The sequence below is a fragment of the Garra rufa genome, chromosome 22 (genome assembly GCF_049309525.1).
Source record: "Garra rufa chromosome 22, GarRuf1.0, whole genome shotgun sequence".
Classification (NCBI taxonomy): Eukaryota; Metazoa; Chordata; class Actinopteri; order Cypriniformes; family Cyprinidae; genus Garra; species Garra rufa.
In genome coordinates, this window is record NC_133382.1 from 32,655,655 (window position 1) to 32,678,940 (window position 23,286).

The 23,286-nt window shown below is 33.8% G+C and overlaps 2 protein-coding genes across 3 annotated transcripts in view; one reads left to right on the forward strand and one right to left on the reverse strand.

Annotated features, from left to right (window-relative positions):
• Window positions 1-449: 449 nt before the first annotated feature.
• On the reverse strand, window positions 450-17,090 carry mfsd13a (major facilitator superfamily domain containing 13A). The gene is made up of 9 exons (XM_073828215.1): window positions 16,977-17,090; window positions 11,725-11,979; window positions 10,121-10,200; window positions 9,587-10,036; window positions 6,405-6,525; window positions 6,194-6,290; window positions 5,218-5,389; window positions 4,150-4,343; window positions 450-1,845 (listed from the first exon to the last, which is right to left on the reverse strand). Exons 2-9 carry the CDS (start codon window positions 11,887-11,889, stop codon window positions 1,610-1,612), a joined length of 1,515 nt encoding a protein of 504 aa, XP_073684316.1. The 5' UTR covers window positions 11,890-11,979; window positions 16,977-17,090; the 3' UTR covers window positions 450-1,609.
• Window positions 17,091-19,702: 2,612 nt separating this feature from the next.
• sema4gb (sema domain, immunoglobulin domain (Ig), transmembrane domain (TM) and short cytoplasmic domain, (semaphorin) 4Gb) overlaps window positions 19,703-23,286 on the forward strand; it is a 38,030-nt gene continuing 34,446 nt past the window's right edge. For both annotated transcript variants that reach the window (XR_012341430.1, XM_073828077.1), the window contains exon 1: window positions 19,703-19,788. The gene's annotated coding sequence lies outside the window, so the exon portion shown is untranslated. The remainder of the gene's footprint in view (window positions 19,789-23,286) is intronic.

Below are 23,286 nucleotides of genomic sequence, written 5' to 3' on the forward strand. Positions count from 1 at the left end.
TATTAGCCTAATATTTCACCTACCTGACCAGAAATGATAAGAACAAACATGAATGTTTACAGGATTCTTGCCCTGGAAATCCTTCAGTTCACTTTGGCCAGCAACAAATGCTTTTTGTTCCTCAGACAGTTTTTTGCACTCTTTTCCTTGATTTTTATTACTTTTGGCAGTCTATAGTACTCCAAATGTTTTTCATGGTCTGACCGATTAGTACAGCCCAAAACATGACAATAATTTACCATTTTCAGCTGCAATAATCAGCAAAATATGCGAGTTTCACTCGGTTGAGTAGTATTGTTTACATTCAGTGCTGTCAATATGGCCGATAATGAACCGAAAAATAAATTTTAGAGTTTGAATGGGTTAATACTGAACCAGTACCTACAATTTTGTCTTATTTAAGACAAAATGTAAGTATTTATTTGGCAAAGACAAGAACATCACATTGATACTATTATAAAACAACATTTATTTGCAAGCAAAAATTTTTGAACAGTGGGCAAAAGCACTAAAATAAGTCGTACAACCGACACGTTTGTGTGAAAATGTGAACATTTTCCAAGATAACTGAAATGTTTCCTACAATAAATAACCATAAAATATGAATATGTAAATATCAGATGTGCTCATTGTGCCCCAACAAGTAGTTGATGAACAAAAAAAATAACCTTCTAACGTCTAAAATATTGAGACGTTTTTTTTTTTTTTTTTTGCTATGATCATACAGAAAATGCAGTTGATGAATGTGTCAAAAATGGCATTTCTACTAAAAGTTAAGAATATAAATTTGCCAATAAAAATTTTAATTTGGAAAACCCTTATATAAAACTATTTCTGTAACTTTGAGAAGTCAATTTGTATTTTAACATCAGACTGGTCAAGGAATTGATTACCGTCTTGACAACTCGCTTCTAAAACACAAAAATAAAGTGAAATTGGACATTTGGTACAAAAATAAGTTAGTTTACATGCTAGTACAACACACATTCATGTGAACTGTAATATATACGTACTTTTTCAGTAATAATAATAATCATTGATAGCAATGTGTAACTGAATGAATTTTAAAAAGTTATATAAAACAGATGTTACTGGCCACAAAACAACTTCAACATCTGGCCGAATTACAAAGACCTAAGTCCTGACGGTATAAAAGAAAACACCACAGATATCCATGCAATTCCATATATCATGTATCCCTGGAATGCTGCTGAACTTAGTAAACATGCCCTTTTCTCAGAACACAGTGTAATTCTTCACATAATGTTAAAACATACAGGCAAGAGAGATGTGATTTGATTTGGCTTGATTATAAACCCATATAACTATACATTGAAGGAGGTTTGGGGGGCAGTACTGTTCAATATGGTCCCAAACCACGATACTGGTTAAAAATGTCTATTCATTTTTGGTCACATACTCAATATAAATACCCAACATAGCAAATTAAGGCAGGTTTCGATAAGGACGGGACCGTACATTCTTTCTTAAGTGTCTCTTGCAGTATTTGGCGTCACCATTCTCCATTCAGGGTGTGTTGGCAGCACGCCTGGTCTTGGGGAATATCCACGACTCATCTTTCCTTCCTCTTCTCATGCATACAAGAACATTAGATAGCCTTGACATCAATAAGGTGGCTGTGTTGGGCACCCTGCCTTAGGGTCTTGATGTTTTGTAGACGCCGTCCATGCAGAGTGAAACGAGACCACGCCAGGAGCTGTAAAAGGGCGCAGGTAATGGGCACAAACACCAGTAGGTAAAAGCAACCCTGACGCAGTGGGACAGGAAGCGCAGGAGCTGCAACCGGTGTCTCTGCCATCGAGTTTCTCTCGAAGATGTCATATCCTGGAAAACAATAAGGGATGATGAGACACAAATGTGACCCTGGACCACAAAACCAGTCTTAAGTAGCACGGGTATATTTGTAGCAATAGTCAACAATACACCTATTTTTTAATGCCAAAATCATTAGGATATAAGTAAAGATCATGTTCCGTAGATATTTTGTAAATTTCCTACTGCAAATATGTCAAAACTTAATTTTTGATTAGTAATACGCATTGCTAAGAAGTTCATTTGAACAACTTTAAAGGCGATTTTCTCAATATTTAGATTTTTTTGCACCCTCAGATTGCAGATTTTTAAATAGTTTTATCCCTGTCAAATATTGCCCTATGGAAATCTTATTTATTCAGCTTTCAGATGATGTATAAATCTCAATAAAAAAATAAAAAAAAGACCCTTATGACTAGTTTTGTGGTCCAGGGTCACAAATACACTTTTTTTAATCGTCAAAGAATCAAAGAAATGCTTCTTGAGTACAGCCTATTAGAATGATGTCTGAAGGATCATATGACACTGAAGACTAAAGTAAGGATGCTGAATAGCTTTGCTATTACAGCAATATTTATAAAAAAATGTATTCAAATAGAAAATCTATTTTAAAATGCAGAAATATTATTGTTTTTTTACAATATTTTAATCCAATAAATGAAGAGACTTGCTAACCCCAAACCTTTAAACAGTAGTGTAATTTCAATTTAAACCTGCTTTTTGTGAATTTTGTGCTTGAAATATGTGCTTGTTCTCTAAAGTAAATGCAATTTGGTTTAATATTTTGTTGTTTAATGCATTAAATTTCACACATTTTTACATGCAACTTAAGTTTCGAAATACATTTACAAAAATACAAAAATAAATAAATGTTTTTTTAAAGTCGTTTATGCTCATCAAGGGTGCATTTATTTGATAAAAAAAAATCCAGAAAAAAAAAACCAGTAATATTGTGAAATATTACTTTAACGTAAAACGCTAAAACGTTTATTATCAACGCTGAAAACAGTTGTGCTGCTTAATATTTTGTTGGAGCCTGCGATACTTAATAAATAAAAAGTAAAAAAAAAAAAAAAAAAACCTGCATTTATTTAAAATAGAAATCATTTGTAAAAAATAAGGGTAACACTTTACAAAAAGGTTCATTAGTTAAACATTAGTTAATGTATTAACTAAGATGAACTAACGATGAGCCACACATTTGTTACTGTATTTACTAATCTTTAATAATGTTAGTTTACAAAAATATAGTTGTTCATTGTTTGTTCATGTTAGTTCACAATGCATTAACTAATGTCAACAAGATTTTAATAATGTATTAGTAAATGTTGAAATTAACATTAACAAAGATTAATAAATGCTGTATAAGTGCAGTTCATTATTAGTTCATGTTAACTAATGTGGTTAACTAATGTGTAACTAATGAACCTTATTGTAAAGTGTTACCAAAATAAGCTACCATTTAAAATGTTGTGGTCAGTAAATTTTTATTCTTTCTTTTTTTGAAAGAAATTAATACTTTTATTCATCAAGGATGTTAAATTGATACAAAGAGATATGATTTTAATATGCTGATATATTATCAATGTTGAAAACAGTTGTGCTGCTTAATATTTAGTTGGAACCCGTGATACTTAATAAATTAAAAGTTAAAAGGAACAGCATTTATTTAAAATCGAAATCATTTGTAAAAATATAAGCTACCATTTAAAATGTTGTGGTTAGTAAATTTTTATTCTTTCTTTTTTGAAAGAAATTATTACTTTTACTCACCAAGGATGTTAAATTGATAAAGTGATAGCAAAGACTTATATTGTTAGAAAAGATTTCTATTTTGAATAAATGCTGTTCTTTTTAACTTTTTATTGATAAAAAAAAAAAAATCACAGGTTCCCAAAAAATATTAAGCAGCAAATCCGTTTCCAACATTGATAATAAAAGCAAAAAATGAGCATACTAGAATGATTTCTGAAGGATAATGTGACACTGAAGACTGGAGTAATGGCTGATGAAAATTCAACTTTGCATCACAGGAATAAATTATATTTTAAAATATATTAATAAAAACTATTATTTTAAACTGTAATAATAATTATATATAATAAGTGTAAATATATTGTAATATATTGTGTCAAACAATAAGTACAATTCCAGCTTTATTATACAGACTCTTTGTTGTTGGCTTCTGTCTGAAACATTTGCTTTGTTTTCCTTCATTTCTAAGTCACTTCAGATAAAAGCAACTGCTAAATAATTCAATGTACGAACTAAATGTGAATGTTACATGTACTGCATGTTTATTCACTGCACACGCACCTGTGTAGAGACACAGCAGCCAGGTACCAATGAGAGGGGCAAAGGTCTGTCCAGGCTTAGTTACCAAGGCAACCATACCAAAGAGCAAGGCAGAAGCTGCTTGTTGTCGGCGGTTCAACACAAAGTCCTCATCCACTAAGTCTGTGATCACCAGGTTCAGAAGTTTACAAGTGCCCTCGGTGAAGACGCGATTGCTATGGAAAGATTCAAACAATGCAATAAAATAACAAAAACAGACAAAAGACAATGCTGATCAAAAATTTTCTAAATCTGTTCTCAACTGTATCATTTTATTAATCAACTTAAAGGGATAGTTCACCCAAAAATGAAAATTCTGTCATTATTACTTCATAAATTACTACGACCCTCATGTCATTCCAAACCTATAAGACCTGTAACACAAATTAAGATATTTTTGATGAAATCCAAGAGCTTTATGACAACTGACGCATTTAAGGCCCAGAAAGGTAGTAAGGACATCATTAAAATAGTCCACGTGACAGGCTATGCATGGTCAGAAAGCTTTTGAATATCATCAAAATATCTTAATTTATGTTTCAAAGATGAACAATGGTCTCACATGTTTGAAATGACATGAGGGTGAGTAATTAATGACAGAATTTTCATTTTTGGGTAAACTATTGCTTTCATAAATGGTGAAAATGTGTTTTTTCTTGTCAAAGTGATAGACCAGCACATCAAAAAATTCTCTTTTTCACAATAATTAAACAATTTTACTTAAACATACTGTTGCTTGATTACATTCTCATTTTTTAAATACATAATTATAACTTTTCTTCCTGTTTTGCAAAGTCATATAGTTCACAGTAACAATACAGAAAGGACATGTGTTTTCTCTCAGCATGTGTCCTTGGTCTGTTAGCATGGAAATAAGTTCTGTTTCACGTCTCGAACCAACATGTATTTGCTAGCAAACAAAAGCACACCTGCTCCTTTAAAAAAAAAAAACTAATAACCAAAACATAATGTTTGGAGTTTCGTATCATACATGAGGCAGAACACCTGTAGTCTGAAAGCAAAAGGGTTCGTTGACTGTTCATTTCTCACCTAGCAATAAAGATGCAGAGCAGGTACACGTGGTCCGCCCCGGCTAACAGCATGGCTACGCTGAGGGTCAGCTTCAGGAAGAAGAGCCCACGGACAACCTGGTAGACACCCAGTCTTTGGCACAGCGTCAAAAAGTAGAGATTGTTCAGATGAGGTGCAATGTAAGAAATGCCTGCGTCACAGGAAAATAGAAAAAGAAAATGAAATATAAAATGCACCACTGTATCACGGGTTAAACACTCACTGATGCATTAAGAGCCGGGGGTGAAAACTTTTGAACAGAATGAAGGCGTGTAACATTTTTCTTATTTTGCCTAAATATCATATTTTTTTCATTTTGTACTACCCTTCAGAAGCTACAGAAGATACTTACGTGTTTCTTAGAAGACAAAATAAGTTAAATTTAGCATCTTCAAATTCAAAAAGTTTTCACCCCCCGGGTCTTAATGCTGTTTTTCCTTCTGAAGCATCAGTGAGCGTTTGAACCTTTTGTAATAGTTGCATACGAGTCCCTCAGTTGACGTCAGTGTGAAAAGATGGATCTCAAAATCATACAGTCATTGTTGGAAAGGGTTCAAATACACAAAAATGCTGAAAAACTAAATAATTTGTGGGACCTGAAAGATTTTTCTGAAGAACAGCAGGCAGTTTAACTGTTCAGGACAAACAAGGGACTCATGAACAACTATCACTAAACAAAAATAAACACAGCTGTGGATCATTCAGGTAACAACACAGTATTAAGAATCAAGGGGATGTAAACTTTTGAACAGGGTCATTTATATAAATTCAACTATTGTTTTCTTTTGTGGACTTATTAAAACATCTTTTATGTGAAATATCTTATCCAGGTCAGAACTAAATAAAAACTAACATGCATTTTGGTAAAATAAAGAACCTTTCTGCAAGGTGTATGTAAACTTTTGACTTCAACTGTATAAAAACAGTGAATGTGAATGATTTCTTTTTGTCTTACCCAGCAGGAAGGATCCAGTGGAGGCAGAGATACGGTCTGACAGGAGGTGCTCCAAAAACAGAGGAAAGAAATTGCTGTTGAAATGGCAGTGGAACACCTGCAGATGATGGGGTAGAGAAAAAAAAAAACATGTATAATTGGATCTCTAATTGGATGATTACAGAAAATACCACTTTAGCTTTGTCTTTTGAGCATGTATTCTCATATTTACCTGTACTAGGTTCATAGAAACAAACCACATGAAGTTCTTGTGGCGTGACAGCTGCTTTAGATATTCCCCAAGAGTGACTGGCTTCTCAGGTGAGGTAAAAGGAGCCTCACCAACACTCAGTCTATAAGGGAAGCAACAAAAAGAACAAAAAAAGTTTAGGGGAAAAAAAAATACATTATTAAAAAGTTTGTATTATTAGTAAAAAGTCTGACAGCATCTAAATAAGCTTTCCATTGATGTATGGTTTGTTAGGATAGGACAATATTTGGCAGAGATACAACTATTTGAAAATCTGGAATCTGAGGGTGCAAAAAAATCTAAATACTGAGTAAATTGCCTTTAAAGTTGTCCAAATGAAGTTCTTAGCAAAGCAGATTACTAATCAAAAATTAAGTTGACATATTTACAGTAGGAAATTTACAAAATATCTTCATGGAACATCTTTACTTGCTAATTAATTTCTTACTAATGATTTTTGGCATAAAAGAAAAATCGATAATTTGGACACAACATATTTTTGGCTATTGCTGCAAATACACCCATGCTACTTAAAGGGATAGTTCACCCAAAAATGAAAATTTGATGTTTATCTGCTTACCCCCAATGCATCCAAGATGTAGGTGACTTTGTTTCCTCAGAAAAACACAAACGAAGAATTTTAATGAAAACCGGTGCGGTCTGCCAGCCTTATGGACGTGGATGGGCACCAAACCTTTAAAAGTAAACAAAAACATGCACAGACAAATCCAAATTCCACCCTGCGACTCGTGATGATACATTGATGTCTTAAGACACAAAACGATCGGTTTTTGTGAGAAACTGAACAGTATTTATGTCATTTTTTACCTTTGATACACAGCCACGTCCATCTGTCATGAGCACGAGTTTGGCATCAGTCACGTCACATGTGCACGCGCTTCTGGCGTAGTATACGCAAACGCCATAAGGGGAAATCAGTGAAAAGTCCCGGATGAGTTTGTGCAAGCAAACGTAATCTTTTAGCTTTAAATCGGTTTAAACAATCAGGATACGCGCAAGTAATTACCATTTTGAATAGCCGCTATACCCACAATCTCTGTGCACTGTGTAAACAATGAGTGTCGTATTCATGCGACAGATCGCTTCCGGCGTTTGCGTATTCTACGACAGAGCGCGTGCACATGTGACGTGACTGATGACAAACTCGTGCTCAGGACAGATGGACGTGGCTGTGGATCAACGGTAAAAAATGATATAAATACTGTTCAGTTTCTCACAAAAACTGATCGTTTCGTGTCTTAGGACATCAATGTATCGTCACGAGCCGCAGGGTGTAATTTGGATTTGTCTGTGCATGTTTTTGTTTACTTTTAGAGGTTTGGTGCCCATCCACGTCCATGATAAGGCTGGCAGACAACACCGGTTTTCATTAAAAATCTTCGTTTGTGTTTTTCTGAGGAAACAAAGTCACCTACATCTTGGATGCATTGGGGGTAAGCAGATAAACATCAAATTTTCATTTTTGGGTGAACTATCCCTTTAAGACTGGTTTTGTGATCCATGGTCACATATATACTCTTTGATTTGTTAATAAAAATTTAATTGAAGCCATTTTAAATGCTAGACAAGAATAAGCGGTGCTATACTGTTACAAAAAGCAGCTTTTAGTAATAAAATAAAAAAAGCTCTTTCTTTCATGAAACATGAAATTGAATCGTGATTTCTATTATAAACCCAAGTTAAAATGCATCCTAAATATGGTACGGTTACCTGTCCAATATGGTATGATTGTAGCTAAGAAAGTTATTCTGCTTTTGTAGAAGAAACTGGGTAACTGGACTTCTACTTTACATCTGGAAATAATCAGATACACCATATCTGGGAACTGGAAAAATTTGACAAGATGTGGGAAGCTTTTACTTTAGATTGGTAGCAATCTTTTTTTTATCACTATTGTGATTACTTTTTGTAGGATACGTTGGTCTTGTATACCGTCATTCTCCTTTTTTGTCTTATGTTTGTGCTTCATTTTACATATTGCACAGATTGCTATATAAAGGGTCTGTTTGTCTGCTACTGATTTTTTTCGTGTCTGCGAAAATTATAATAAATTTTTTTTTAAAATAAAAATAAAAAAAACCTTAACTCAACCAAGGTTAATGTGGTTAACTAAAACCATAAAAATTGTTACTTGAAAAATAAACATCTCAAATAAAATACAAAACTAACAAAATGACTAAAACTTCAACTAAAATTGAAATGAAAATAGAAAAATATTCTCTCTTTCTTTCTCTCTCTCTCTCTATATATATATAGATGATAGATAGATAATGCTATTATACTAAAATAACACTGTTGTGAAGTCATATGACCATCCATTATGTAAAGATCAGACTAAAGTATAGACTGTAATACACTAATTTATGGTTCTTTTTGTACAAATAATCATGTACTTTTCTTTGTACAGAAAACAGAAGCTTGGATATTATATATTACATTACATCATACTCCTTTTTTATAGTAGAAAATAATATAAGTTGGAAAAATGTGACCCTGAACCACAAAACCAGTCATAAGGGTAAATTTTTTGAAATTGAGATTTGATCTGAAAGCTGAATAAAGAAGCTTTCCATTATTTGTTCCATTGGTTTGTTAGGATAGGACAACATTTGGCTGAGATACAACTATTTAAAAATATCTGAGGGTGCAAAAAATATCAAAATATTAGGGAAAAACGGCTTTAAAGTTGTCCAAATGAAGTTCTTTCCAATGCATATTACTAATCAAAATTAAGTTTTAATATTTACGATAAGAAATATACAAAATATCTTCATGGAACATGATCTTTACTTAATATCCTAATGATTTTTGGCATAAAAAAATTGATAATTTTGACCCATACAAGTATTGTTGCCCATTGCTACAAATATACAGTGCTACTTATGTTTTTCTGGTCCAGGGTCACAACTATGTTGTTGAGTAAATGATGCCAAAATGATCATTTTTGGGTATATATTCCTTTAAGAGGCTGTGCTGGTTATGGTTCCAGAGTTGTCAACATTCCTCCCATGAGCGAGGCAGTTAACCCCAGGTTGCTCCACGGGGACCGGCTCTGCAATTAGTGTGGTGTAAATTGCTTCAGATGAAAAGTAACTGCTAAACGACAAGTAACATTTAACACTGCGAAACAATAACACTCTTACTCAGTGAGTGCTTGGCTGTCGTTCTTGCGTTGCAGGACTTCGTTCTGAAACCGGTGCTTCAGGAGACGTGAAACCACAAAAAAGCCTAGCATTGAGAAAGCGGCTAGAGTCACGCAGAAGAGTCTGAAGGAGTAGAAGTTTTCCTTGTTCCAGAAGGAGTACGAGAGAAAGACGGACAGCGAGCCTATCGCACTGAACAGGGAACTGTGGAAGTTGAGGCGCGTGCGGTCATGTGCAGACACGGCCAGGTCGGCCAGGAGGGCGTTGTGGTTGAGGTCGACCACCGTGAGGAAGCCATCGTAAAGGCACAGGCAGATGAGGAACTGCAGTCCAGGCCAGGTCCAGGCCACCCAGAAGGCCAGGAACGAGAGGGCGAAGAGAGGCCCGCTGCGGGAGAGTGCCTGTAGACGCTTCAGGACCACCTCAGGGGATGTGATCTGGGACCCAGATCTGAGTAATCAAACGCACATATTTTAATGACATGTGTACCTACTGAAATATGGATTTCCAATTTAAACCACTGAATGATCTTACTGAGGAGAGCTCAGGAATGAACGGTCACTCAGCCAGCCAAAAAGAGGGTCGTTCAGGCTATTCCATATCAGAAACACAGTCTATGATAAGAAACAATATAACAGAAAAAATATATTGCATTTTAGTCAAATATATTTAAGTATTTAAAATATTATAATATACTGTACTATTCAAACATTTCCTAAATAATAATAAAAATATTAAATAACAATAATAATAATAATGACAAATATTTGAATCAATTTATCTTTGCTCAATAAAAGTAATAATTTAGAAAAAAAAATCTTACTGACCCCAAACTTATAATATAGATATTTAAAAATCTATCTATAATATTTAGAATTTTTGTTAAGAAATTCTTGTAGACAATTACATATTAAGATTATTATTTTTTTAATTATAATAATAATACAAATTATAAAATAATAAAAATACATAAATTAATCAATTATTCTTTGCTCAGTAAAAGTAATAATTTAGAAAAAATTATGGCAAACTTAAAATTTTATAACTTTTTAATTTTTATTTTTTTTGTAGTATTTTTGTAAAGAAATTCTTACATAGACAATTACAGATTGTTTTTTTTTATAATAACAAAAAAGAAATAAAAAATATAAATATTTTACTCAAATAATATTTGCTCAATACAAGTAATAACTGAAAAAAAAACTTTGGAATGGCAAACACTTAAAAATCTATCATTTTTAAAAAATATTATATTGGTTAATTTTTGTAGTATTTTTAAAAAGAAATTCTTACACAGACAATTATATATTAAGATTATATTTTAAATAATAATATTAAATAATTAATAATTAAATAATTAATATTTGTAATAATACTAATAATAATAAAAACAAAAATAAAACAAAATAAGTAATTTAATCAATTAATATTTATTAAATAAAAGTAATAATTTAGAAAAAACCTTTGGAATGGCAAACAGTTAAAAATCTCTAATTTTTTTTAAATATTTAATTCTTTAATTTCTGTAGTATTTTTGTAAAGAAACTTTTACATAGAGAACTACATATTAAGATTCCTTTTTTAAATAATAACAAACAAAATAACACAATAAAATAATAATGGAAATAATATTAAAAATAAATTATTTATTCAATTATTCTTTTTTAATAAAAAGTAACAATTTAGAATAAAAATCTTATTGACTACAAACTTTGGAAAGGAATTAATTTTTTTTTTCCATTTTATTATTTTTGTAGTATTTGTGTAAAGAAACTCTTACAAACTCTTACATATTAAGATCCTTAAAAAGAAATAATAATAATAATATACATAATAGTATTATATATAGGACCTTAATAAATATAATATAAAAAAATAATAAAACAATAATAAAAATAATAAAATAAAAAATACATAATTTAATTCAATAATTTCAATAAAAAAATAATAATTTATAAAAAAAAAATTACTGACCCCAAACTTTGAAATTGATAACATTTAAAAATATTTAAAAATGATTTGTGTAGTATTTTTGTAAAGAAATTCTTAAACAGATAATTAATTAATACAGATTAAAAAAAATAAAAATAATAATAATTATAATAATAGTAATTGAAGATACCATTAAATACACCTACCTCTCCCACCCAAAATGACAACTTGTCAATCTTGTAAACAGACACAAAGGTCTCCACATAATACAGTAAGAAGACATTGTGGAGAATGGAGACGAACAGAGCCAGGGAGCCATAAAGCACAGCCGTAGGGATGCCCTGGCAGAGGCCCCATACCCTCCTTCCCATCCTTTGCTACTTCTCTTCGCTCTTCCAGCCCACGCAGCACTCTACACGTCCCACAGGCCAGGCAGGGTGGGGTCATCGCTCTATCCACCCCTGCGAACAGACAGACACCAACACAAACCAACCAGTTCAAACCCAAGCCGTCTATTATTCTGTAAAATATGAGTCTGGATAACATCTGTCAGCTGTTTTAAGTATAGAAATTACCATTACTTGAATTAGATTCAGAGAGTGTAACTGGACAACGGCCAAACCAATGAGAAAGCATCTGTATTACATTATCAAGCGGCTTTAGCTTTGTTTTAATGATTCAGCACTTTGCTTAATATGAATCTGGAAAAACAGGCTAAAGACGGAAGAAGGAAACCTCCTTGTAACTAAAATAATGATAATGTATGGGAAAGTTGAGGGGAAAACATCACCAAAGATGTTTAATCACAGCTTTTACATGGTTAAGCAAGCAAACTGTGGCTATTACGGGGTTCGTACAGATCATGTAAAATAAAACTTTTCAAGCACTACTTTTTTGATTTTCAAGGACTTCAATCAGAGATCTCAATTATGGTTTGATGTTTTCTACTGTTTAAGAAAAAAAAATCTGAAAAAAAAAAAAAAAAAAAAGTCAAGTCCTATCTGAATTAAATGATTCACAATCCGCGCTCCTAGGTTTTGATTCTAAAGCAAAAAATTTGCGAAACCCCCTCCGAAGTACCGATCTAAATCAAATGATTCAAGATTCACGCTCCGAAGTCCCGATCGGAATAATGATCGGAACCTTAAGTCGAATATTGCAAATTATTTGATTTAGATCGGAACTTCAGAGCAGGTTCTTAAAGGGGTCATTGGATGCAAAACTCACTTTTACATGTTGTTTGAACATTACTGTGTGTTGGCAGTTTGTGTACACAACCACCCTACAATGATAAAAATCCACCCAGTGGTATTTTTTTAATGTGACGGCACACAGACAGAGGCCGCTCCCACGACAGTTGATTGACATGAGCACCTTAGACGCGCCCTGACCGAGCTGAAAGAGTCCGACTCCGATCGCCATTGTGTCGACTCAGGTGCAGGGGAAGACAAGAATGACTCAGATTGAGCGATTGAGGTGTTCTTTTGTTGGATGTAACAATGAACCAGGGATGGAAATTAGCACCCGCCACCTGCCAAATGTGTTTCATGATAGAAAAATTTGGTTAAAATGTCAGTGTTTTATTGAGACTTGAGAATAAATAAACTGCTCAAGTATAGTAGATCTTGTAGTATTAATTTTCACATGCAGCTACACATTGTCGGTTAAAAACATAAAGTGGCTGGTAAAAACATTTAGTGGCTGGTAGATTTTGAAATCCACCAGCCACACTGGCCAGTGGACAAAAAAGTTAATTTCCATCCCTGCAATGAACATAGCAGTAGTCATTTACTCCCGACATCTGAGCTGCTGAAGATGCAAAGGATTAACGTTACTTTCGTTTTTAAAAAGGAAAGCGCAGATCCTGATCTACATAGGAGTCTAGTTCGTGTGAATCATTCCTGATGCAGCTTCATCCACAGCAGAAGTGAGTATAAGGGTTTTTTATGCATCTTTGCAAACGGACTTTCTTAATAATGTGCTTGTTGGCAAGTATCACTGCTAAACGTGGCTAAATGCAGCTAAAGTAAACATTACGGCTCATAATCCTACATCAGAGAGGGGCGGGGCGAGCAGAGCTCATTTGCATTTAAAGAGACCATGCAATAAAATAAGTAGAGTTTTTGCAGAGCTGATTTTGACAAGGTAAAAGGGTGTTTTATTACACTACTATTGAGAATTTTTAACCAAAGTATATTATAGACTTTTCATTAAGACCCTAAAGAATCATATGAACTTGTGGAAAATGGGCATCCGATGACCCCTTTAATGACTCACTCAATTGAACCTTTTTTTGCGTCTTCAGCTACTGGTTTAGCTTACCGGTAATAGTTTTATGTCATAAAACTAAAATAGGCAACAAAAAAAGTATGTTTTTTTTTTAAGTGAGTGAATTTTGAGTAAAAATATATGTGCTTATTAAAAAAATCATAGGTACATTGTCTTTCAAGCACTTTTCCAAGTACCTCTTCAGAATATTGCTACTTTTCCAGGTTTTCCAGGCCTTAATTTTCAAAAAGTCAAATTTAAGTACTTTAAGCACCTTGTACGAACCCTGCTATTAAGTATGAAATTATAAAGCATATGTAATTTGTTTCAAAATAAGTCTCTCAAATCAAAAATGAATTGGAAAAGGGCTTTCGTATTTTTCCATGGAGAGTGTTATGGGGAATTTGAGAAGAAGGCAGCCCATTTTCCATATTCATAATAACAAAAACAGCCTTGACTTCTTCAAAAAGTGTCATGTGAACAGTTCTACAGTACTTTCAGGTCACACCTCCATAGTGTGCCTGTAAAACCATTTTAAGCAGGAAAAAAATCACTATAAATCCCACTGAGAAGTGTAATTGCACATGAACTTTAGATTTTAATGAGCTGGATGATCTCATCCCAGCTTCAAAGACGACAATAACAAACATTGTTATTCAGTCCAGAGATTTCTCTGGGGTCTGATGAGAGATGTAACCTGAGCAGAATTAGTGTAGGCTGAGGCCTGCGATTGCTATCAAATATTGAGCGGTTTCCAATAGTAGGGTGGAGCGGACTGTGCCAGAGTCATGTGAATTTCCTCACGCACAGTGAATCCTTTATTCCTATACTATTGGACATCCGTGACAACCTTTCACAAATATCACCACCAGCCTCACCAACCACAAACCTGGCACACATGGCACGGCAAAAAGCAAACTGAAATGCTTTCTAGGTAGCACACCTGATGCTCATATGCTTTGCAAGCTCACACAAGTCCTGGGATTCTTTGAAAACACCCCGATCTTATAGTTAAAACAACTTTAAAATAACCTTGCCCCCAGCTCTTTGAGAGAACAATGCATTACAGTTATGCATAGTTAAACTACTCTAAACATATGAGTGAACTTGTTACTCCTGGGCCTGATTTTCATCTGATCTAAGCGGCGAAGCAAAACACACTTGACTGGATCGCGTTGCATGCGGTGATTCTCATCTCATCTCTAAAGGACAGGTGGCTGCTTCCCAGCCGATACGATTCAGCAATCTTTGATCCAACAAGAGATCAAGTGCCACGGTGCAAAAGACCAGCGTTTTGGCAGAGCTGTGTTACACTGACAGGTTGTCCACCTGTGTCTGCTCTCCAGAGCAACAGGATGCGTGGGAACTAATCTCACATAGACGTAAGAGACTTTTATTTGACCGAAACACATCAAACATTCACACCCTTTTTAAACAAATGCTTTAACACCTATACCGTAAAACCAACAGCTAAAGAGAGAGAGATTATATACACTACCAGTCAAATGTTAAAGATTTTTATTGTTATAAAAGAAGTGTCTTCTGCTCACCAAGCATGCATTTATTTGATCCAAAGTACAGCAAAAAAAGACATAAAAACATATTTTGAAATATTTGCATTATTTAAAATAACTATTTAAATATATTTTAAATATATTCCTTTCATTCAATGCTGAATTTTCAGCATCATTACTCCAGTCTTCATCACAATATCCTTCAGAAATCATTCTAATACATTCAACCATTTTATCATCAATATTTAACAGTTAAGTACATTTTTTCAGGATGCTTTGATGAATAGAAAGATCCAAAGATCCGCATTTATCTGAAATAAAAAGCTTTTGTAACATTATACACTACGATTCAAAAGCTTGGAGTCTTTTTTTCATTCTTTTTGTGAAAGAAATTGTAGAAATTAATACTTTTATTTAGCAAGGATGCTTTAGATTGATTAAAAGTGATGATAAAGACATTTCTAATGTTACCAAAGATTTCTATTTCAGATAAATGCTGTTCTTCTGAACTTTTTATTCATCAAAGAAACCTGAAAAATTCTACTCACCTGTTTTCAACATAATAATAATAATAAATGTTTTTAACAGCAAATCAGAATATAAGAATGATTTCTGAAGGATCGTGTGACTGGAGTAATGATGCTAAAAACTCAGCTTTGAAAAAAAAATTCACAGAAATAAAATACATTTTAAAGTCTATTCAAATAGAAAACAGTTATTTTAAATAGTAAAAACATTTCATAATTGTACTGTTTTTCAGATCAAATAAATGCAGGCTAGGTGAGCAGAAGAGACTTCTTTAAAAAACATTAAAATTGTACTGTTCAAAAACGTTTGACTGGTAGTGTATAATAATTCCTTATATCAAAAAATATTTTTGCGATACACATTTTTATTATTTGCCATAGCCTATAATTGAGTAAAATTAAGTCTTTCCTTATTTCATAATATTTCCTTTAACCAAAATGTTTTAATATTTACATTAACTAGTGTACCATATAAGTTATGCAACTCATATCTTACGTAGTCCTTCTCCTTATAAACAATAACCCCTGAAGCTCTAAAAAAAGATAACACACTATGAGACTCCTGACACCTGTAAATAAACATGAAACATCTACAAATATATAATATCTTACTTACCGATTTAAACCACATAAACACAGAGGTGTTAAAATGATATCCAAAAACGCTGTAACGCCTGCGTCAACTCGGCGATTATGTTGATATTACATTTAATATTTCTTAATTCCGTAATAGAAAGTTTTCGCCTTGAATGAATACGCTGTTACATATTCACTACCATAATGATACAATATTTCACTAGCAGAGCTGTGCTAGCTGCTGACATTAGCGACTTCACTCATAGTAACGTATTTCAGCACGCTTAACCGAGAGTGTTTGAATATGTCCAGTGAATCACATAATAGCTGAAGGAAAACCACTACTATGAGTTCGAGCCACGACGTGACACTTTAAACCTTAAATAACCCTTTAAACTACTAATCCCGCTCTACATTAAGCTCGCTAGCAGGCTATCCGCTTTCATATCAAGCAATGCGACGTGTACCAAGTCACAGCCAGTAGACGGACACACTTAACCAGCTGATCAGAAAACATACGATCAGTCGAGTCTGAGATTTTAACGTTAGATCTTTCGGCTGTGAGACACTTACCATATGGAGCTGATGTCAAAGCCACAATCACCTGATGATCAATACAGGCGCCGTGAACGTTTCTAGGTTTCACAGTTGTATCGAAACATGTCATGTGTTGGACGAGGAAGCCCGTGACGTCATGAGTCTTTCCTCCTCCTCCTCCTCCCCCCCATCATCACTCCAGCTGCCATTTGCACACGTACATACGCACAAACAGAGCCAGGCAGGCACTTACTCATTTAGTAACCTGAGAATATTGCATACTACGTTGTTGTGGGCATTTAAATTGGACATTATTTTGACTATCAGCAAAATTTGTTGCATAATTAATGAGGAAATGCGTGAATCCACTATTCCAAAAGCTAATAAAGGGCACGTTTTCTTATTGTATGGACATTTCTGACCCTGGACCACAAAACCAGCCATAAGGGTATTGTAAGGTTATTGTGAGATGTATACATCATCTGAACCCTGAATAGATTCGTTTTCCATTGATGTATGGTTTGTTTGGATAGGACAATATTTGGCCGAGATACAACTATATGTAAATCTGAAATCTGAGGGTGCAAAAAAATTTAAAATTGAGAAAATCGCCTTTAAATTTGTCCAGATGAAGTTGTTAGCAATGCATACTATTAATCAAACATTACGTTTTTATATATTTACAGTAGGAAATTTACTAAATATCTATGGACCATAATCTTTACTTAATATCCTAATGATTTTTGGCATAAAAGACAAATAGATAATTCTGACCCATGCAATGCATTGTTGGCTATTGCTACAAATATACCCGTGCTACTTATGACTGGTTTTGTGGTCCAGGGTCACATCTAAGAAATTCAAACTCAAGCCTTACAGAGGCCTATTTCAGCCAAACCAAATGATATTTAAAATAAAATTGATCAATACACTGATAAATAATCGTCATCATATATAATATTAATTTCAATTAAACAGTACACATTTAGCATGGTCTTTAGTTTAGTAGGCCTATGGCCTAATACAGAAGTATACATACTTTTAAGCCTTGACTAATGAAAAAACCTATTAAAAATATTTTGTCACACTATTTGGGATATTTATGGGCAACTTATTACATATGGTTTGTACTTAGTCATGGTTTGGTCAGTTACCTCAATGCATATTGGTGATATCCAGATGTAAACAACAGCATGGTCAATGTACTAAATACGTTGTTCTGCTAATTTATGCTGTCAAAACCATGGAAAAAACACGTGGAAGCTGCTAAGCCATACAGAGAAGGACTTAGTAAGCAGGAAAGGGCGATATATTTTGACAAACTAAAGTTAATAGGTGGTAAAGATATGTACGAGCAGTATTAACTAAGATATCAGCCTAATACTTCACCTACCTGACTGGAAATGATAAAAACAAACAGGAATGTTGTCAAGATTCTTGCCCTGGAAATCCTGGTTCAGTTTGGCCAACCACAAACGCCTTTTGTTCCTCAGACAGTTTTTTGAATTCTTCTCCTTGATTTGTTATAACTTTTGGCAGTCTGTGTTTTCCTGGTCTGACCAATTAGTATAGCCCAAAAAACATGACAATAATTGACCATTTTTAGCAGCAATAATGAGCAAAATATGCAAATTTTGTTCAGTTCAGTGGCATTGTTTACATTCAGTGCCACCGAAATTGGCCGATTGATGACGTGTTGTGAAAATACTCTACTGATTCGATAAAAATACCATATAAATGAAGAAAAAAATATACTATTGATAGAGTAAGACATCTTCCACAATTTCCACAATGTTTAGAACTATATGCCATAGCATATGAAAATACCCTTCACCTGAGATTAACATTTTTAAAGGAGAAGTTCACTTGCAAATTAAAAATTTCCTCCAAGTCATCCAAGATGTTCATGTCTTTCTTTCTTCAGTCGCAAAGAAATTAAGGTTTTTGAGGAAAACATTTGAGGATTTTTCTATATATAGTGGACTTCAATGGGGATCAACAGGTTTGCAGTTTTGCTGCAGCCTTAAAGGGCTCTACACAATCTCAGCCGAGGAATAGGAATCTTATCTAGTGAAATGATTGGTTATTTTCTTTTAAAAAATGATGTTTATACACTGAAACTGCAATTTGGACTTTCAAACCATTGGCCACCACTGAAGTCCACTATATGCAGAAAAATGTTTTTCTCAGACCTTAATTTTATTTGTGACTGAACACCTTCGATGATATAGGGGTGAGTAAATTATTAGGATTTTTTTATTCTGAAAGTGAACTTCCCCAATTAAAATCTATCTTTTGTGTTAATCTTTTATCCAACATATATAGAACACATAAGATTATATTTTGGAGGACAGAACTGCTAGAAAAAACAAGCCATGACTTGTCATATACTTACTGAAATACAGCTGTCATGACTTCCCGCCTCCCCTGTGACAACTAGCCCCGGCGTGCCCTACATGTTGCATTTTTAATACTAACCTCTAGATGGCAACCAATACAAATGAAGCGACTGAATCAATCCGTGTCGCAACGGTCGCACATTAACCCTCCATCCCCTATAAATGCACAAGTCCGTTGCATTCTCAGAAGAAAAAACACTTTAATAAATCTGAAATGCTGTAAGCCTACTCATTAGTGACATTGCGACACAAAGTCGAGGAGGCGTGGCCGCTCATGAATATTACCCAGAGAGGCGTGGCTTGGCTTCACCTGAGACTGCTCTGAGGAGCGTGCAGCATGCAGCGCAGTATACAGTCAGATCTCTGGAGCAGAGGCATCATTAGCAGCACAACAGGGAATCCAATGGAAAGACAGGATGACTGATGCTTACTTTTCCTGAAACAGTCAGGTAATATAACTACAGAGTTTGTGCTATATCTTTCACATTTTGCTTGCGCCTTTTATTACATCTGTAGTTATTAGTAGGTATCTATGCGCATAATCTGTTTTAATGTAAGCGGAGCCTGCTGGGATCTCTGCTGCACGCAGGTGAAGGTGATTGGGAATGAGTGCCAGAAGTGTCCTTTAAAAATACCGCAGTGGTGTGCAATCTGATGTAGACCACACGCAGACACAAACTAAACACTTTTTATGATCTATCTATCTATCTATCTATCTATCTATCTATCTATCTATCTATCTATCTATCTATCTATCTATCTATCTATCTATCTATCTATCTATCCTCAATATTTGTTAAGCAGGTACTAAATCTGATGCTATGAGACTATAAGATTTGTATAAAGTGAACGGTTCTGAGTGGTTTATCAGCGCTATCGGAGATAATAGTCCATGTTTGAGCTTCTTTTTTCTGGAAGTTGACTAGGGGTTAAAAATGCATATGTACAATTAAACATTTGCTTCAGTGTAATATTTCTATTAGCAAGTCTACTTATGTAAAACGAATGAATTCTTACCATGCATTTCTTTGCTTTATTTCTTGTGCTGCATTATCTCTTATTATATAGTAATATCTTTTCTAATAATACAAGTAGAATTGCATCACTGTGCCAGAGAATGTCAGAAAGAGCGGGTAACGTTAGATTCTGTCGCTAAAAGATGCATTTAGAAATTTCAGACTGAAAATCAGTTTTGAATAACTAATAAAAATGTAAAAAAAATATAACCAGAAGTGAATTCAGTGAAACCACACAGTTTTGTTCTTATCTTAACTCTTACAGGCTTACATTACTTTGACAACCAAACCATGAAAACTCTTTCAAGTAACAGTGCCATTGTTATTTGATTTAATTAACCTGAGTAAGGCAGATAATGTGCTCATTAATGCCATCAAAGTAACAGTAACTTCGTCTCTTAATCTGGTCTTTAATGCACTCAGGAGGTCTAATGCATTCTTGAATGGTTCATTCTTTCCATTACATCAAATTAAACATGTTATTTTACCTGTCTCAATATTTGAGAAACACACTGTACAGCTTTTATAGTGAAATTAGTTGTAATGATGGAATGAATGCATGATCTTTTATGACATGCATAATTATAAGTTGCATTTCAGGATGCTGTAATCGGTATTGGAAATTAGACTTGAAAATTCTCATCACATCGACTCTCAGTGCAGCTCAACTAGATTATGTGCAGATGGAGAATTAGTGAGATATGCCATAAAATCCCACATTTGGGTGATTGGAGGTATTTCTTCTCCATCTGTGAAAATGTCAGACTGGAAATATGGTATTTTTTATTGTTTAACTGACAGATGGCTTTATCAGAAATTATTCCTTATTTTATGACTCTCTTAAAACTTAACTACAATACATAGCGTATTATATGCTGGCAGGCTAATTTAGTTTTTCAGCATGTGATAGGATCAGGTTGATGTGTCTCTTGTTCATACTTCCCCAAGCAGGTTCTTATTGTAACATGAGAGGTGTTAATGCTTAGTATTTATGGTACAGTATATGTCTGTATAGATGGAGTGATATGCATTAACCCCAGCAGCTTTCCAGTAGAAACTGGAGAAAAGCAAAGCCATACTTCAATATAGTGCATCCATATCCGTTTCACCATCACATAATGGTGTTTCTAGACAGCAAACACATTTAAGCGATACCTCATAACATACAAAGAATTTTGTGACTCTTAAGTGTTTTGAAAAAAAGTTTTCTCACTATAAAGTGAATCAGAAGCTTCTGAGGCAGTTCTCCAGAGCCAAAAAATGTGCATCCTCCACATAGAGCATCATGCCAGAAAAAGATTTTTAAGGAGTAGATCACTCAAAGATGAAAAATTGCTGAAAATGTGTTCACCCTCAGGCCATCCAAGAAGTAGATGAGCTTGGTTTCTTGATCAAAACAGATTTGGAGACATCACCAATAGATCGTTTTGAGCGAATGGGTGCCGTCAGAATGAGAGTTCAAACAGCTGATAAAAAGATCACAATAATTGTAATCCAATGACTCCAGTCAATCAATTAACATCTTGTGAAGTGTAAAGCTGTGTGATTATAATCAACAAATCCATCATTAAGGTGTTTTATCTTTAAACCATAAAATCTAACTGAAATATATATTGAAAGTCCAGAATTCATAATAGCATTAGCAGTGGAAAAAGTCCATCCCTGTTGTTTTCTTACATCAAAATCACCAAAATCCACCCACATATTATTTAGAACTGTTTTCGACAGTTTTCACTTGCAAATGGATGATGCATGCATGATCTGTGCAGATTTCACTCCTGATTCAGAAAAAAACAACTTTTTTGATAGAGAAAGCAATATTATGGACTCAAATGTGACCCTGGACCAAAAAACATTTGCAAAGTTTTCCATTGACGTATGATTTGTAAGGATAGGGCAATATTTGGTTGAGATACAACTATTTGAAAATCTGGAATCTGAGGGTGCAAAAAAATCTAAATATTGAGAAAATCGCCTTTAAAGTTGCCCAAATTAAGTTCTTAGCAATGCATATTACTAATCAAACATTAAGTTTTGATATATTTACGGTAGGAAATTTACAAATCTATTGATGTATGGTTTGTTAGGATAGGACAATATTTGGTTGAGATACAATTACTTGAAAATCTGGAATCTAAGTTTCCGAAAAATTAAAATATTGAGAAAATCACCTTTAAAGTTGCCCATATGAAGTTCTTAGCAATGCATATTACTAATCGAACATTAAGTTTTGATATATTTACGGTAGGAAATTTACAAATCCATTGATGTATAGTTTGTTAGGATAGGGCAATATTTGGTTGAGATTCAGTTACTTGAAAATCTGGAATCTGAGGGTGCAAAAAAATCTAAATATTGAGAAAATCGCCTTTAAAGTTGTCCAAATGAAGTTATTAGCAATGCATATTACTAATCAAAAATTAAGTTTTGATATATTTACAGTAGGAAATTCACATAATATCATTAAGGAACATCGTCTTTACTTAATATCTTAATGATTTTTGGCATAAAATAAAAAAATAATCATTTTGACCCATACAATGTATTGTTGGCTATTGCTACAAATATACCCGTGCTACTCACAACTGTTTTTTTGGTCCAAAACTGCAATTGGTGGATTACTTAGTTACTTAGATTACTGAATTTCTCCATATCTGTTTGGATGAAAAAACAAACACATCTACATCTTGGATGGCCTGCAGGCGAGTGGACTTTAAGTGAATTTTAAATTTTTGGGTCAGCTATTCATTTAAAATGACTGACAGGACCTCAGTGTGACCAAGCAAAAGCTTTGTATTGTTTTATTCAAAGGTGTCCCTTCAATATTAACCATTTATTGCCATCTTTTATGCATTATGTTCTTGGAAAGTGAAGAAAATGGATTTATTGCTTTGAGGAAACATCATGCATAAAGTATTTTATCAGGTGGCG